General features: G+C 42.5%; 1 protein-coding gene across 4 annotated transcripts in view; it reads left to right on the forward strand.

Moving 5' to 3' along the window:
- Positions 1–5,349, forward strand: part of ZNF414 (zinc finger protein 414) — a 132,207-nt gene extending 126,858 nt beyond the window's left edge. For 3 of the 4 annotated variants that reach the window (XM_030218320.1, XM_030218321.1, XM_030218319.1), the window contains 2 exons: positions 1,954–2,106; positions 2,660–5,349. In XM_030218320.1, the coding sequence (XP_030074180.1) occupies positions 1,954–2,106; positions 2,660–2,739 (233 nt within the window). In that variant the 3' untranslated portion in view covers positions 2,740–5,349. The remainder of the gene's footprint in view (positions 1–1,953; positions 2,107–2,659) is intronic. The other variant, XM_030218323.1, reaches the window with a different exon arrangement.
- The last annotated feature ends 13,865 nt before the right edge of the window (positions 5,350–19,214 follow it).

Raw genomic sequence — 19,214 nt, forward strand, 5'->3', positions numbered from 1 at the left:
CACGAGAGCTCAGGCGGCCTCGATGGCAGAGGCCGGATCCGTCTCCTTGGAAGAGATATGCAAGGCGGCAACTTGGGCTTCGGCTCATACATTCTCCAAGCATTACCGTTTGACTGTGGCTGCACGGCGGAGGCCCGGTTTGGAGCTTCAGTGTTGAGGTCAGGGATTTCAATGTCCCGCCCTGGGTGAGTACTGCTTCGGTACATCCCACCAGTCTATGGATTGATCAGCTTGATGATATGGAAGGTAAAATTATGTATAATCATACCTGATAATTTTCTTTCCATTAATCATAGCTGCTCAATCCATAGCCCCTCCCAGATATCTGTACTGTTTTATTCTGGTTGCATTTCAGGTTCAAGTTTAGTCTTCAGTACTTCAGAAAGACTTTGTGTTCAAGTTTTTTCACTTGGATTCTTCAAGAGTTAAGACGAGTTTGTGTTACAGTGAGCTGCTGCATTCCTCTCCCCTCCGTTTACGGGGCTGGATTGAGACTTAAAATTCTGCCGGCACTCCCTCCCACTTCGTGCGGCTGTAGGGCAGCTTTGTACCCCTCCCGCTTCGGACGGTGTTAGGGTCAGTCAGCTCCTCCCGCGGTTGCAGGATAAGCAGATCCCCCCGCATCGGCGGGTGTGGTGTCCCTCCCCCGCTCCGCGGGGATGAGCTGCCGGATTCCCTCCCCACTTGTGTGGGGATGAGCTGGGTTAATTCCCCTCCCCCGTTTCGGCGGTGGTGAGCTGGGCAGAGGTCCCTTCGTGGGTGTAATTCTCTAAGTGCTGAGTCCTGCGGATGGAGCTTTGATATCGACATACTAAGGAGTTTCCGGCAGCACATGACCACATATAGGGAGGCAAAAGTTTGCTCTCTATCTCCACCTGCTGGTAGATGGACACAACCCACCAGTCTATGGATTGATCAGCTATGATTAATGGAAAGAAAATTATCAGGTATGATTATACATAATTTTACCGTCTCCACCATACCTGCTAGTACCACCAGATCAGCCCTTGTCATCTTAAAATTTAATTCTTAAAGCTAATACTTTAATTCAACACTTAGTTTCCTCTTTTTTTACTTTTTTTTTTTTTCTAAGCTTTGTAGTAAATCCCACAGCTAGCAAAATTACCAAGATTGCATTAAAAAAATTCCCTGTTCTCACAGAAGATTACTGCAGCGATCTTGAAATACCAGTACAGCCCCTGCTGTCTTAGGGTTATAATTGCCATTGTATTTAGGTTACACAGTGCTTCTTTACCGTTGTCTGTGCCACCACCTGTGCCATATTCATTCTTATTTGAATCTTCTTGTTTTATTTATTTTTTGTTTGTTTCCATAGCCGCCTCTGGAAGTCTGAAGTGTGTTTTGATTGTGATTTTTCATAAACCTTTCCTATATTGGCTTGAGAAAAGCAAGTGTTTGTGATTTTTGTGTCCTGTTGTATTTTGCTTTTCTTTCCAATACATTTTATCATGACCAAATGGTGCTTTGAGTTTAAGAGCGACTCAATAGCTGTGTTTCTCTTTGGAGAAAAGGTAGTTGCTCATCTTTTGATGTGCACCCATTTGCATGTTTTTTTTTTTTTTTGGGGTGGGGCACAAGAACTAATTTTTCTCATTACATATAATATGAAATAGAAAACTGAGGTTGATTGATTCCAGTGGCTGTAATGTATAACTGTCTTGGGAAAAGCTTCTTCCACTTAGGCATCTGAAAGTATGTTTGATCCAACAGTGTAATCCTGTTGCTGTGGCATCTGTGTAGAACTGCAGTTGCAGTTAAGTAATTAACTGTTGTCCTGTTCTGTGTACTCCAACCCTAAACCAATAGGAATAGAGAATTGTTCTGTCACTGGTTGAAATTTTTCCTACTACACATAACACCCCCCTGATATTAGACATTAATGCCCATTCTTCAGTCAGATGAATGACTGTTGGCTTTTCAAAATCCATGCAGGCCACTCCGCTAACAGCCGCATAGTGTGGGAGCACACAAGAGGCCGGTACAACTGCATGCAGTGCTCATACTCCACTGCCTCGCGAGATGAGATGACACTTCACATTGAGGATCACCACAAGAACCCTCCGAACAGACTACAGCATGAGATAGGTGTGTTGTGCTGGAGCTTCTGTGATGGATGAGAGGAGGGGGATATGTCCTCTCTTCCCAGCTGCAATCACGGTTCTTTTGGAAATACAAATGTTCTTGTGCTCACTGTAAAGGTGTTTTTTTTTAAACAATCTACAAGCAATTCTGTGAGTTGACTATATGTATGCTAATTCCTTTACCTACTTGCTCAACCATGTGTAATCTCCAGTATTTTTCTGTTAAATCACCCAAAAGCAAAATAACTATTGCATGGAGGATGCAGCTTTTAGTTTGTTCCAGTGCTGCTCTTAGTCTGACCACTTGATATACCATAAGAATAGTATTTTCATTACTACAGAGCAGTTTGGTTAGCTTTCATATGTACATCAGAAGGGATTTTTTAATTTTTTTTTTTTGTCTTTGTACTCTAAGACTTGACCATCTAATAAGCTTGGAGCTATGTCTAGCAATTCAACCCAATCATCCTATTATTGAACTGTCAGCCCCTCATAATAAAATGATCAGCCCCTCATTTTATTTTTAGTTTATAATGTGTTTTCTTTTTATTTTACAGGGTATGATGTCGGCTTGACCCCCTTTCATTCCAAGTTACCTGCAGAAATGGGAAATTCACTGTACTCCCAACTGGGATGAGCTTTCCTTTTTTAGACCGGGAAGGAACAAGAATGACTCTTATTTGTGTCTTATTGTGGGGTAAAAAAAAAAATGAATTGCAGACTGACGACTTTCTTCATTGTCAAGCTTTCATGAGCTTTGAGCTTGTTAGAGACTGTTCTGTGAGAGTTATAAACTGTGCTCTCAAGTCTAAGCATTTATTGTATTGATATTTTTAAAGCAATTGGAGAGAAAAAATCATGCAAAGCCTTTTCTGCTCAACTTTTTAAAAGTTATGAATTTGTAGGAGGAAACAAGATGTGCAGTTAATAAGTCTGAATCTGTTGGTGCATAGAATTTGTGGGTGGAGGAAAAGACTTCAGCTGTGTCAGTGCTTAAGTGCTGCTATAAGCTACTGACCATAACCATCATCTGAAAAAGCTCCCCCATCTTTAAATCCTGCTATTGAACGTATATGCAATATGTACTTTTTTAAAATTAATTTTTTTGAATTTTTTTTTATCGTGATGACATAGCTCAACTGTGCTATGCTCAGTTGTGCTCTACGGAGCTTCTCCATTTCATCATGCTACTTCTCAGGAGCTGCCGGCAATGTATACATCGCTAAGTATCTACTTTCTAGAATAAAAACAGATATTGTTTTAATGCAACCTTGAATAATCTGTTCTCAAGCAAAATAAAAGCCATCAGGCTCACCATTCATATTGTCACCCTGCTTTACCTGAAAAATTATTTTCAAAATGGCGCCTCTTTTTGATATACACTACCCCGATTGACCAATAGACTGTCTCTTCCGGGGGGGAAAAAAACCCCACAAAGTGGATTGGTTTAAAGTGCCTTCAATCTTTGATCTTTTAATTACACGCATTATCTTTAAAAACATTTTTTTGAAAGGAATACCAGACTAAATTCATGAAAAAAATGTGCAAAAAGATGATATAAAAGAAAGCATAAATCAGAAAGAAGCTTTCCAATCTTAAGTTTAAATTAAGTCCTGGTTCTAAAGAGTTCAATGCATATATCCATTTTTGCTCTTGTTGTAAAAAATTTCCCGTCCTCTCCTCTTATTTTCTCCTCTGTGATAAAGCATCTTAAATCTTCAAAGTTGTGTGGTACTGATATACAGTGTGCAACCCACTGGTGCTTCCCATTTACTATGCACTATACAAAATCTGTGTTTGTTCAATCTTATTTTGAAGGGCTATGTTTTTCCAATGTATAACTTTTGGCATTCAATCACATATAAGACGTGCTATTAGTCTGTATGATGTCTCAACTTGTAAATTTTGCACTTAGTAGAATTCATGAATTCCATAATCTTCTTTGGTGATAGTGTAGGCCTTGCATCATCCGCATTTGAAGTGGCCCAAAGGTTCTTCATAATCTGTGTGTGAGACTTCTGTTTTGCCCAATATCTCCTGCAAATTATGGCCTCTGGAATATGCCATGCATATCTCCTGATCCTCAAACTGACAGTGACTACTGTATGATCCTCCAATGATTTTGGATTATCCCTACTCTTTTAGTTGATCTTGTATAGTTTGTTACAAAAATATTGATAGTTGTATCTTCTCCTGATTGTCTTGGTTGTAACAACAGTTCTCTATGGTTAAATTTGTAAGAATGTTGCAGTATTTTTCTGGCGTACCCTCGCACAATCAATTTATCTATTAGGTTTTTTTTAGCTGCTTTCTTGAATTCTGCTTGTTTAGTACATATTTGTCTATATCTCAAAAATGGCAACAAGAGGAGAGACTGCTTCAGTTCTCTGTTGATTGCCTTGGAAATATTGATGGTACAGAACAGTCGAGAGGGTGAGTTAATATTGACATCCAAGAAGTTTAATGTTAGATTTGGAAAACTGTATTGTAAATTTTATATTGGCATCTCGTGAATTGATCCAGATCATAAACTTTCAGTTGTGGAAGATTACCTTTCCACAAAAAGAAGATATATATATAATGATGCCACTTATAGACAAGTTTGCTCCAATCTTGTCCCCCCCCCCCCCCCCCCCCCCCCCAAAAATGCTACTTGAAGGAGCAAAAGTAGCTCCCACCGCTACTCTTTTTTAACATAGATAATCATTGAAGAAAATAAATTCTCCTTTAGTGCTATTTGGGCCAACAACTTAAAAAAAACAGGTGAGGACTTGTGGCCTAACACGTTGTGCTAAAGCCTAGTGTATTATTTCTAGACATTTTTCTTGCAGTAAAGAAGTATACAACAAAACTATATCCATGGTGTCCATAGGGTAAGGTGGAACTTCTTTTGGAATTTCTGACAAAGTATTTTAAAATTCAAAATATACAATAAAATTATTTTTAAAAGTATGCACAGATTGCACACACATTCAATAGTGGAATTTAAAGATTGGGAGGTTTTTCAGACTGATGGTTATGATCAGTAGCTTATAACAGCAATTAAGCACTGACATAGATGGTCTTTTCCCGCACCAACAGATTCAGACCTACAGCATACATTTGTTGATTAAAGGTTTAGTCTGACAGTCTACTTAGAATTGAGTAGATCAGGTAATATTAGATTCAATTTGTGTGTGAAGGAGAGAATGAATGGATTATTCTCAGTGCTAAATTTCTGTAAAATTTAATATAGAATGATACAGAGTCTGTGTCCTCTGCCATATTCTTTTCTTTTGAGTACTAACATGTCCATACTGCAGTGTTTCTGAAGCCCCAGTAATAAGTTTTTTCTCTGATTCTCTACAACTTTGGGTAGATGAAAAGTCCCATGCTTGATGACGTGCAGGAGTAGTCTAGAGGTTAGTGCAGCTGACTTGATCCTGGGGAACTGGTTTGTTCCCAGTGCTGCTACTTGTGACTCTGGACAAGTCACTTAATACTCCATTACCCCATGTACATACAAAGTAAGTACCTGTATATAATGTGTAAACTGCTTTGATTGATTGTAACCACAGAAAGGCACTATATCAAGTCCCATCCTCCTTTCCCAATTACTATCTGTTATAGTTGCCCTAAGCATAGTTCTGCTGCAGTGCTGGCTGCCTTATACTGATAGGTGTTGACAAAGGAGTCTTTGGGGGGGGGTGGGGGGGAAGATTTGAAAAAAAAAGGAAGACAGTCTAGGAGTAGCCTTAGTCTGCTTCCATATATTCCCCAGCAAGTTGTGTAATCCACATGGCACACAGCATTTTAGAAAGGACGCTGAAATTGGATTGGAGATGTCTAGGTCAGGATCCTGCAAATTTCTCTAGTAGCCTGTTCTAAAATATATGGAGAAATTGACATTTATGCAGTGGTAGAGTAAGCATAAACATACATTTTAGGAAAAATCAACTTCTAAAATATCAGTGTGTCAAAATAGGCACACAAAAATTTGTTGTGGAATAACAGAAAAATGTTTTTGTGCCCGGACCTAAATGTTTTAGTCATTTTAGAACAAACATTTTCCTGAACCTGTCATAGACCTTGGTATCCCTTGCCAGTTTGCCTTTCAGGGAGAGACACCAAGCTTCCCCCCTAATCCTTGGGAGCGCTGTTTAATAGGAGCACTTTTCTGAAATTTTTTTTTATTATTATTTTAAATTTCAATATAACATCAAGTATTACAGAAGAAGAAATCAGAAAAGAAACTCTATCTAAGCAAGGTTGGGTACCCTCCTCCCCCCTTAATCCAATAAACTTTTGTCTGTTAGTCCACAATATGTAGGAGACAAAAAAGAAAAGAGAGAATAAACACAGTGCTAGGTGGATAAGCTAACCAGATGGTACAGTTATCACATTCACATTTGGTCTACCTTCTCAATCCACTAAAAATTCTAACAATTGGTTAGGGTCAAAGAAAACAAAATTATTGGCATTATATTTAACATAGTAGCAGGAAATTTCAACAGATAAGCCACCCCAGTCGCCAAGACCCTTGAGCATAGGCCCAAAGAGTCCTTATGCTGCCTCTTGGTCACCTGAGAAAGATCAAGAAATATAGGAATATTTGAACCTAGAAATGACATATGCCAGTGCAGAAGTTACCAGCAGGGCACACTTGGCAGTGATCACTTCCAAGGAGCTGTCAAGAAAAGCTGTAATATCCAAGCCTACCCTGCTTCTTCCCCAACTGGAGTAGAGCTCCCATTTCAGTCTCGAAAGATAGATACTGGAGAACAGCAATATTTACTGCAAATATTTCCTTACATCTCCATGGTTTGAAATAAGTGAAGACCACAGGAAATTGAGTCTTAAATTTATTCCACTTTGTAAAGTTCAAGTTTTGTTTCATAATTTCTCCATCCTTCATTGCATTCAATTGGGCAGGACTTGACAAGCTGCTCTGCTATCAGAGGAACTAGCCTTTCCTCCAGGCTCAGATGTCTGCTCTGTACTAAGGTCCGATCCACTATGCAGCAGACCCTCCAAAGGCACTGCAGTGGCTCCTACGACCACGATTCAACTTTCCTGAGGGCAGTCTGAATTGGCCCTGAAGCATTAATCTACTTTTTGTGGTTAGGTGCGTGTCTGCCCTTTTTTCTTCTTACCCCTTATATTAGCACAAATGGGCAGACAAATTAGCCAGAAGCCAACATGGAAGCTAAGTCGCAACTCTTCTGCCTCAGCTGCCATCTTGGACTTTCTGAAATCTAAACGAGAATGACACGGGACAAGTTCCCACCCCGTCTGATCCCTGCAGCTTTTGTCCCCAGCAGCTCTGTTCTCATTATTAAAGTATAAAAAGGAACAATATGCTGTGCAACTGTTGTTTTTAAATCACAAATTGAAAATAATGAGCAACTATAATAACCCCACCACCACCATCCTTTACTGTTCCAAACCCAACAACTGCTGACTTCTACCCCAAGGAACTATAATCCACCCCTGTTAAAATGTCTGGGGTACAGATGACAACCCATTCTATATGCCCTATGAAGCACTGTTACGATTTTTTAATCTATGGATGAATAATAATTCAACAGTGTCAGGATTCACTCTAACTCTCCTGTCTTCCATTGTCCTTCCTGCAATAGAAAATGTCTTTTCAGAAGATCTACCGGTAGCAGGAATGCACAGGATCCCCCATGCAAATTTTGCTGTCCAATTCATTTAACATCCTTCAAAGTAGAATGATTGGGGGGGGGGAGTTTGTCCCCTTTCTCCATAGGCTCTGTCCCCATCCCCACTGTTACTGCAGGTCCCTGTGTCATTCTGTAATCTAAATATCCTTGGTAGCAGCTGCAAATCCTAATGTTGATCTTTTAGGACATAGATGTATGTTCCCCTTCTGAAATGGAGCATAAATGTTCATTTTTTTAGGCCAGCCCAAAACACAGCCAATGCCCCCTTTTCCATTTGCATGTGTAAACTAAATGTCTAAGTGCTGGCTTATACACATCTAAAATACACAAGAAGAACAGGAGATGCAACACAAAGTAGAGGGTGACTCACACTCTCAAGACAGGAGTATAGTAGATGACAATCTTTATTAAGGCACCAAAGAAAGACCCAACACTGGTTTGTATTTTTGTGGACTGCTGCCTTCCTCAGGGTTACAGGACTGTATAAAAACATATAAATACATTAAACATTCAATGCTGAATATAAAAGTGTCATTAAAAAAAACCACAAATACAATATAGAAGAAATACAAAGGGTAAAAGAGATGGACTACATAAAAGAACTAGGACTGCAGTACTTGAAATATAATTCAGCAAAACAATAAAACAACAAAGAATGAAACAGTAATTAGTACAGACTGGAACTGATATATATATAAAACACTACCACCACATAAAGCTGATGGAGCAAAATGCTAAAGAGCTCACCTTGGTTGAGCCATTGTTCTATGTTATGGTACCTTATGTAATGTGTTTTTAAGTGTATACACAGAAAAAGGATCTGCTTTGTCTATAAGTTTTTCACAGGTCCTGGAGAGGAGGTGATATAGACTAATGTTTACTGAGCGAACAAATGACTTACTCATTTCCTAGGAAACCTTGCACCATCAGGTTTTAAATCTATTGACTTGGGACTGTTCTTGAACCTGCCATTTCATTTGCATTCCTTCTTTGATACACAGTTTCTGTTCTTAGAACCATTCGACCAGAAGCAGTCCCCTAGCTTTGGTTTTAGGAAATATTTTTACCAGCTACTTGCCACTGTTTTATGTTTTTAATGCTCTATGGCTTATTATTGTATTTTTCTCTCTTATTTTGCTCTTATGCCGTCCCACTGAATAAGCCATTTTTACATAACCACTTATCTTTCTACATAGCTGGTTTTTGTTCTAACCAGTTATGCTCTTTGGTAATGCAAGTGCAGTTTTGCCGCCGATATTGATGTGATAACTATTTAAATAGGCTAATGCCCCTTCATATCCCCCCCCCCCCCCCCCTTTTTTTACGTCTGATGACAGCATTGTTTTGGAAACTCTCTACTTGACAGAACTGTCTTTCAGGTAAGTAAACAGATCTTATTGACTAACCGGTTAATTTTTATGGCAATTTTACAAGCTGGCCCCACATTGTTACCAGACCCATTTTTTACACAGTTTTTCATTTTGTTTTATTTTTAAGCACTTCCACTTAAGTGGTATGTTTTAGAGCATCATTTTGTTTGTTTTTTTGTGTGTGCTACAGTAGCAGTGGTTGTTTAGTTTCTTACTGTTTTTTTGCCAAAAAAACAGGTGTATTTTTTAACCGATTATATATCTGGTTATATTTTTAACTGGTTATTTGTAAGATACTTTTAGCCACACAGGTTTTTAAACTAGTTATCGAATATATCCCTGCTCTTTTTAATCTCCCCCCCCCCCCTTTTTTTTTTTTTTTACAGTGCAATGCTTGCTATATAAGCCATGAGGTTTTTTTTTTTTTTTTTTTGCAGCTGGCAGATTTTTGCTGTGTATACACTTAAATACACATTACATAAACTAAATATATATACAGTAAGAGCAATAGATCTGCTAAACACACTACTAGCACATCTGTACTGATATTGCTTTATTTTTATTCTTTTATTGTTTACTGGATTATATTTCAAGTAGTGCAGTCCCTAGCTCTTATGTTATGCAGTCTTTTACCCTATGTATGTATTGTATATTTTTTTCTATTATGCATTTCTTAGCATGTGTTTATTTTATGCTTTTATATTCAGTATTGAATGTTTAATGTATTATATATGTTTTTATACAGTCTTGTGATCCCTGAAGCAGATAGCAGCTCTGCCAAAACACAGACCAATGTCGTATCTTTCTTTGATGCCTTAATAAAAACTGGACAGCTGCTTACTCCCGTCTTGAGTGGCGAGTCACCCTCTACTTTGTGTTGCATCTTATGCATATCTAAAACAGACCCTAATGGTGGTTCTAAAATAAGCCCCATAATCTTTAGTTCAGTGTTGTACAATAATCTTAGTCATTTGAGCAGCAGCCAGGTAGGACTGCTAGGGTTCTCAACCTACTTCTTCTGTTCCATGTATGTGCCCTTGAGCAAATTATTTTTATCCTGCATTGCCTTGGGTCCAAAGTAGATTGGGGTAGAGAAATATCTACTGTACCTGAATTTAACTCTCTCCTGCTCATAAATTGGAGTTCATTGGATCACTGCTGGACACGAGAACAGTTTGGGCAGACAACCTTCTGTCTCTGGTGTTCACGGTTTGGGCGTCTCGGCAAGTCACAGCTCGGCAGATGTTGAGACTCTTGGGGCACATGGCCTCCACCGTTCATGTTACACCATGGCACATCTGTATATGAGATCTGCTCAGTGGACCCTAGCTTCTCGGTGGCATTAAGCTGCGGGAAATCTATAAGATGTCATCCAACTGTCCCCCGACTTCGGAACTCGCTTCAGTGGTGGACAAAACCGATCCATGACCATTCCAAATTTCACAGCCATAGGAAGTGCTGATGACAGATGCATCTCTCCTGGGGTGGAGGGCTCATATTAATGGACTTCACACTGAGGAAGCCTGGTCTCCCTCCCCCCCCCCCCCCCCCCCCCCCCCCCCCCCCCCCCCCCCCCCCAGGAAAAGGTCTTCAGATCAACCTCCTGGAACTCTGAGCAATCTGGAATGTTCTAAAAGCTTTCAGATTGGCATTCCAACCAAATTATCTTAATTCAAACAGACAATCAGGTTGCAATGTACCAACAAGCAGGGGGCGGCACCGGCTTGCGCCCTCTGTGTCATGAGGCTGTCCAGATGTGGCTTTGGATGCGCCATCACAGCATGTTTCTCCAAGCCACTTATCTGGCAGATGTAAACAGTCTGGCCGACAGGCTGGGCAGGATAATGCAACCTCGCGCGTGATTGCTGAATATGGGTGTTGCCCTCAAGATCTTCTGAACGTGGGGCACCCCCTCGATGGATCTTTTTGCCACTCAAATCAATCACAAGGTCCCTCAGTTCTGTTCCAGGCTTCAGGCCCACAATAGACTAGCATCAGATGCCTTTCTCCTGCATTAGGGAAGGCCTTCTGGATGAGTATCCTCCCATACCTCTGGTAGGAAAGACTTTGCTGAAACTCAATCAAGACCACGAACCATGATCCTGATTGCGCCCTACTGGCCGCGTCAGATTTGGTTCACTCTTCTAGAATTGTCCTCCGAAGAACTGTGGAGATTGGAGTGTTTTCCGACCCTCATCACTCAGAACGAGGGGGTCGCTTCTACATCCCAAGCTCCAGTCTCTGGCTCTTCCGGCCTGGATGTTGAGAGCCTAGAGTTTGCTTCCTTAGGACTTTCGGAGGGTGTCTCCCGAGTCTGCTTCTAGGAAAGATTCCACAAAGAGGTGTTACTCTTTCAAATGGAGGAGGTTTGCCATCTGATGTGATAGCAAGGCCGTAGATCCTCTTTCTTGTCCGACACAGACCCTGCTTCAATATCTTCTACTTTAGGAGTGGATGCACATTATACTAAGGTTCATCACAACAGAGTAGTCCTCCACATGCACCCTATGTTCCTTGCCAAAGGTGGTGTCTGAGTTCCATCTGAATCAGTCCCCATCCTCATGCCCTCCCTGGTGAAAGCAGCTTGCACACCTTGGACTGCAAGAGAGCATTGGTCTTTTACATGGAGCGGACAAAGCCCTTCAGGCAGTCCACCCAGTTGTTTCTTTTGATCCCAACAGGCTCGGAGTCGCCATCGGAAAATGCACAATCTGTGGCTACAAGATTATATTTCCTTCGCTTATGCCCAAGCTGGGCTGACTTTGGAGGGCCATGTCTGCATGGGTGGCTCACTTAGTCAGCCTCCAGTGAAGAGATTTGCAAAGCTGCAACGTGGTCTTCAGTCCACATCACATTACTGCCTTGACCAGGATTCGCAACACAGCAGTCAGTACTGCTGAATCTGTTTGGAGTTTAGAATCCAACTCCACCCCCCTAGGCCCTTTGTTCTATTCCAGGCTGCACACTCAGCTAGTTAATCCCACGGCTGAGGGGTGATATGATAGAAGTCTACAAGATAATGAGCGGAGTAGAGCGGACAAATGTGAATCAATTGTTTACACTTTCAAACAACAACAAAACCAGGGGACACAAGATGAAGCTAGAATATGGTAGATTTAAAACAAAAAGGAGAAAGTTTTTCTTTACTCAGCGTGTAGTTAGACTCTGGAACTCGTTGCCGGAGAATGTAGTGACAGCAGCTGGCCTTATGGAATTTAAAGGGGTTTGGACAGATTCCTGAGGGAAAAGTCCGTTGAACAATTTTTTTTTTTTTTTTTTTTTTTTTTGGGGGGGGGGGGGGGGGGGTTGCCGGGTTTTTTGAAGCCTGGATGGGCCACTGTCGGAGACAGGATGCTAGGCTTGATGGACCCTTGGTCTTTCCCAGTATGGTGGTGCTTACGTATTTATGTTATGTCCTTGCTGTTGCAAGGTCCAATTGACAAACCTTTTTTGATTTGGGTGAGCCTGGATGTTAGGGATACCTCAATTGTGAGTATAATACAGCAGGCTGATTATTGTTACAAACTCGACCACCTCCCCATGGAGTTGTCTCCTCTTTATCTCTCCTTTGTACTGTTTACTGAACTGAGGAGTGCAGCCACGCAGCGGGCGGGAAGACACTCAGCGCATGGGCTGTTCGATACGTGGTGTGCTCAGAAGGCTGTAGCAAACCTTTTTGCTATCTGAAACGCCGGTTCCCTGGGCCGGCGCGGATCGCCAACCCAATTGTGAGAATGATCAGCCTGCTCTCCTCAAAGAATACCTGCTACAGGGTAAGTATCTTCGCTCTTTGAAGCATTGAGATGGTGTTCTGCAGTGAATCACACATGGCTTGCACCATCCATCATGACACCAGCCACTCATCTAGATGGGGAAACAATGTCCTCTCCTATCAAAAAGAGGCAGCTGCAACTGCTAGATATTTGGGAAGTGGAGGACAGGCTTAAGAGAGGAACCTTGTATTAGAAGTAATGTCTTAGAAACTTTAACTAAAGGAATTTTCCAGTGATGGGGGTGTTTGTGTGAGCATTGTTGAAGGCCAAATCATTAACCTGATTGCTAGCATTCATTTTGAGCTTCTGTTCCCCAACAACACTGCATCCTTGAAGAATGGGGCTAGAGCTCTTCCAGCTTCTTTGGAATGGGGAAGAACCAGCTTAATAAGGTAGGCTCTTGTTAGAGATTCTAGGTCCAAGATCTGGATGATGATCTGATGGGGAAAAAATGGTGGTGGTGGTGGTGGTATTTTTTTTTTTTTTTTTTTTGGGGGGGGGGGGGGGCAGGGCTTATCCTTTTGCTGATGGTGGAAGTCTGGAGTAGTTACGTAGTACCTGTGTGTGGATGAATGACCACACCACATATTTGAAGACTTATACTGGCACTACAGTAGTAACATTGCTGCTGTAGCTGAGGCCTTGCCGATTCTGGTAACACTACTACCCTACAGGGACAGTAGGCTTAATTAGAATTGCTTGTTGGAATTGGATTGCTGTCCACTGTCAAAGAGTGTTGGCTGGTCATCTAAAGGGGGGGTGGGGGTGGAGAGCTCCTGGAGCATAGAGGGAATGAGATTTGATAAAAGGCATCCTTCACTTTTTGCCTGAAGGGATTCTTTCCCACACAAAGAGCATCACCAAGATGCTCAGGGAGATCCTCAGTGATGCTAGAGCCATGCCTTGTTAGACACACACCTTCTGTCACTTTAAGGACAGATTACCTAGCTGAAGGCATATTAGAACATTTAAAGTAGCATAGGATAAAGTACCGTTCCCCTCTGTTTATACAGTCAATTTGCTGACAACCTATTTTTCTCTGAATATGGTACAGTAAACTAAAACAGTAAACAGATTCAATACCCCAGCTAATTTCATTTTGTGTTTTTTTTAAGTTCATGGCTATCATGTGTTGCTCACCTACCTTACTCAAAAAACAACTTCTACTAAACACTAAATATAGACAACTTTTTCCAAAAGCTAAGCTTTTAGAATCTGATTGTCAAGTTCTAGAAATATTTTAATCAAAATGGAGAAATTAAGACGTAACTGCTAATTTACTTTCCTTTAGTCCCTATAGACTCACAGATGGGTTATGCACTCCTACCAGCAGCTGGAGACTAAGAACCACTGTGTTTCAAATATAGGTATAAGTGAGCTGTACAGGCCCCTGAAAATCAGTCTGACTACCTAAGCAGAACTACTCCAGAGAAAACTATGGACGTAATCTACTTAGATTTCAGCAAAGCTTTTGACACGGTTCCCCACAGGAGGCTCTTAAATAAACTGGAGGGGCTGAAGATAGGACCTGAAGTGGTGAACTGGATTAGGAACTGGTTGAACGGACAGACGCCAGAGGGTGGTGGTGAATGGAATTCACTCGAGGAAAGGAAAGGTGAGTAGTGAAGTGCCTCAGGGATCGGTGCTGGGGCCGATTCTGTTCAATATATTTGTGAGTGACATTGCCGAAGGGTTAGAAGGTAAAGTTTTCTATTTGCGGATGATACTAAGATCTGTAACAGAGTGGACACCCGGGAGGGAGTGGAAAACATGAAAAAGGATCTGAGGAAGCTAGAGGAATGGTCTACGGTTTGGCAATTAAAATTCAATGCCAAGAAATGCAAAGTGATGCACTTAGGGATTAGAAATCCACGGGAGACGTATGTGTTAGGCGGGGAGAGTCTGATAGGTACGGGCGGAGAGAGGGATCTTGGGGTGATAGTATCTGAGGATTTGAAGGCGACGAAACAGTGTGATAAGGCGGTGGCCGTAGCTAGAAGGTTGTTAGGCTGTATAGAGAGAGGTGTGACCAGCAGAAGAAAGGGGGTGTTGATGCCCCTGTATAGGTCATTGGTGAAGCCCCACCTGGAGTATTGTGTTCAGTTTTGGAGGCCGTATCTTGTTAAGGATGTAAAAAGAATTGAAGCGGTGCAAAGAAAAGCTACGAGAATGGTATGGGATTTGCGTTACAAGACGTATGAGGAGAGACTTGCTGAACTAAACATGTATACTCTGGAGGAAAGGAGAAACAGGGGTAATATGATACAGACGTTCAAATATTTGAAAGGCATTAATCCGCAAACGAACCTTTTCCGGAGATGGGAAGGTGGTAGAACGAGAGGACATGAAATGAGATTGAAGGGGGGCAGACTCAAGAAAAATGTCAGGAAGTATTTTTTCACGGAGAGAGTAGTGGATGCTTGGAATGCCCTCCCCGCGGGAGGTGGTGGAAATGAAAACGGTAACGGAATTCAAACATGCGTGGGATAAGCATAAAGGAATCCTGTGCTAAGGAATGGATCCTCAGGAGCTTAGTCAAGATCGGGAGGCAGGGATAGTGCTGGACAGACTTGTATGGTCTGTGCCAGAGCCGGTGGTTGGGAGGAGGGGCTGGTGGTTGGGAGGCGGGGTTAGTGCTGGGCAGACTTATACGGTCTGTGTCCTGACGAGCACAGGTACAAATCAAAGTAGGGTATACACAAAAAGCAGCAAATATGAATTTATCTTATTGGGCAGACTGGATGGACCGTGCAGGTCTTTTTTTTCTGTCATCTACTATGTTACTAACCCCAAAACCCCTAGCAAAACCACAACTGGAACATGGGAATAGGGCCCAACACCAGCTACTGCTGTTGCCCAGCACCAAAAGGATCCCAGTCCAAAAAGGTATCACCAAAGCACCCTGACCCCATGTCCTGTGTACTGGTATTTTTTTGGTTGGTTTTTTCTTTTATTTAAATGATGGGCCTGGTTTCTTTCTTCTTCTAATAATGTACTGAGGAGAAAGACTCCTGCCTCAAACAAAGCCAACCACCCACTCCATGCTGTGCACCCAAAACTAAGATGACCCATGAGGAACACAGCCAAACCTATTCCAGAAACAGCATACAGCTGGATGGGCTCTTGTGACGATCTAGAGAGACTAAAGGAAAGTAAATTAGCAGGTAAGACCTAATTTCTCTCTAATCCATCACAGATGGGACATACCAAAGCAGTAACTCCACTTCCCCCACTCTAGCTCCAGATGCCACATCCTTACACATGCAAGAATGCAGCAGAGACACCAAGGAATGCTTTGTCCATAAGGCCACCTGAGCGGAATGTTCTTGCAAAGAAGGCCAGAATCAGCCTGCCCTTAAGCAAATAAACAGATGTGACTGCATCCTTGATCTACCAAGCAAGAGTAGCCTAGGACCACTTCCCCCCTGCTGCTGGCCAACAAAGACGATCAGAGCCTCAGCAATTCTGAGTAACACATATGTACTGTCAAGGCCTAGTGGTTAGGGTGGTGGACTTTGGTCCTGGGGAACTGAGTTTGATTCCCACTTCAGGCACAGGCAGCTCCTTGTGACTCTGGGCAAGTCACTTAAACCCTCCATTGCCCCATGTAAGCCGCATTGAGCCTGCCATGAGTGGGAAAGCGCGGGGTACAAATGTAACAAAACAATGCAGCCGCTATAGCTCCTCTGAACCAGCCCAGTTGCCAACTACTTGCAGGGAAACAACTGAATGACATGAACCACTGATATCACCTTAGGAAACCAACACAGACAATACCAGACTAAGGTCCCAGGGAGGAACAATGGGCCATACTGGCAGTCAAGACTCGTACCCCAGAAGAAACAGACTACGTCCTGATGGATAGTGCTGGGCAGATTTATACGGTCTGTGCCAGAGCCGGTGGTGGGCAGAGGGACTGGTGGTGGGAGGCTGGGATAGTGCTGGACAGACTTGTACGGTCTGTGCCAGAGCCGATGGTTGGGAGGCGGGGTTAGTGCTGGGCAGACATACGGTGCCCTGAAGAGCACAGGTACAAATCAAAGTAGGGTATACACAAAAAGCAGCAAATATGAGTTATCTTGTTGGGCAGACTGGATGGACCGTGCAGGTCTTTTTCTGCCGTCATCTACTATGTTACTATGATGTACAGCCAGGAACTTACTGCAAACCAGTCCCCTGAAACATGACAGCACTGCAAGCTGCACCTTAAGCAAAGACAAGACCACTCCTTTGTCCAGCCCTGCCTGCAAGAAATCCAAAACCTGGGAAACGGACATACACAGAGAAACAATCGCTGACTTTCACACCACTCCACAAAATACATAACCCCTGCACATAAGCGAGGGAAAGAGACTGCATGCAAGACCACAGAAGCCTAGCAAGAAAGGAAGCAGAATATCCTCTCTTCCTCAAGTGCCAAGCCATAAAAGAGAACTGAGCCATACCGTACCCTGTTGCATCTGGGTCACCCCCCCCCACCACCACCAACGTAGGCAACTGAAGCGTATCCCAGACCAGAAGACACACCAGATTTCCATACCGTGGTCTACAGAGCCAGGCTGCAGCCACACAAACCACTAGTCCCCCATCATGCTCTATCCTGAACAACACAGCTGAACAGCGGCCAGAGGAAACAGAGGAGTCCTGACAATGGCCACCGGTGCATCAAAGCATTCAAGCCTTCCGTGAAGCAGTCTTCCACCTGAAAAACAGAGGAACCTTGGCATTGAATGAAGTCACCCTCAAGTCCATGAGGCTGAACTTATGCAGTTGAAGAGAGTATGAGGTTTGATACAGCTATCTTGCAAAACTGTAAAAGATAATCCAGCAAGAGAACCCAAAAGTATTGGGCTTCTGGCAACGTGAGATGTGGTGGTAAGCTGGGAAGTCAAACAAGTGAATAGCTATAAGACAGGTCCCTGCAACAGGAGCCATATGTAGCCATGAGGTATATAGTAAGTTGCATTTATCAAGAGTACTGTACTGCCTCTAGAAGGAATTCACTCAAGGCAGTGTATCATTACCCCAGCACTCCACTAACTGCATTAAGAGGTCAGGCTTCACAAGTTCCATGCAACCCACAAGCATAAACTGCTTAGCATACACCAAGAAGGTGTATCTAGCATGTGAGGCTAAAGCTGGTGAAGTTAAGCTTGGCTGAATCCGGGCCACCAGGCCTAACTTGAGTCCTGCTTGCCCACGCTGGTAAACTTGGATGAAATAAAGCAGGAACAGCAATGTGCTATGCTCTCAGCAGAACCAATTATGTTAATATGGGCTAATAGGCTCAGAGAAGTTGGCAAAAACTTTCTTGAGCCCATGAGAAAGGAAAGAGTGGCGTAGGAGAGTAATCCTTGCCAGTCAGGTTTTCAGGATATCCATGATATATATGCATAAAAGATTTGCATATAACAGTGTAGACAAATCAAGTTCATGAATATTCATTGTAGGTATCCTGAAAACCTAAGTGGCAAGGGGTAGTTCTGTACCAGATTTGAGAAACACTGATGTAAGGCATGTGGGTTTTTTTTTTTTTTAAGTAGCTAGGGAAATAGAGGATTTAGTGATTTTGCACAGGCACAAGAAGCTACTATTGGAATGGAACCCAGGTCCCCAGTATCTCAGCTCACTGCACTAGCCTTCAGGCCATTCCTCCTACTGGTTAGTGCAGCAAGCTGCATCTCAACTAGCTTCGCCAAGAGGAGACAAGGTACATCAAAAATGTAGACCAAAGTCTGTGCGCCTGTAAGAATACTCATAAAGGCAAACCACACTCTTGTGCTCTTGAAGACCCCAGAATAATTATACAGTGTTGTTACAGAGGGGCTGAGTATTGGAGAATAGCAGGCCAAATAATCAGTGAGAGAGCACTCTGAGGACAAGTGGCAGGAGAGATTTGTTTTGAAAATGTAACTGCTCCTAAAGCACTAACTATTAGTGGTCAGCGAGCAGCCTGAAAGTCTGACTAACTTATTCCACCTAACTAAAACACTTTTCTGGAAGACTCCATCTCCCCCTGCCAAAGTTCCAGCCCCATGTGCAGCACAAGCTGAGGGACTGTTAATGGTTACCATGGAAATCTGAAAAGTCTAGCACTCCATGCACTCACAAATGCCAAACACTGCAAAGCTGAATACAGCAGTGATGAAATACAGCTTACCACAGCAGCCCCATGTGCAGTGCACACTAAACTGAGGGACTGTTAACTGACCACAGAAATCTGAAAATTCTAAAACTCTACTCAGTCACAGGTGCCAAACACTGAAATAATACAATGCTAAATTACTACTCACTTCTGCACAG

This window comes from Microcaecilia unicolor, chromosome 11 (genome assembly GCF_901765095.1).
Source record: "Microcaecilia unicolor chromosome 11, aMicUni1.1, whole genome shotgun sequence".
NCBI classification, from domain to species: domain Eukaryota; kingdom Metazoa; phylum Chordata; class Amphibia; order Gymnophiona; family Siphonopidae; genus Microcaecilia; species Microcaecilia unicolor.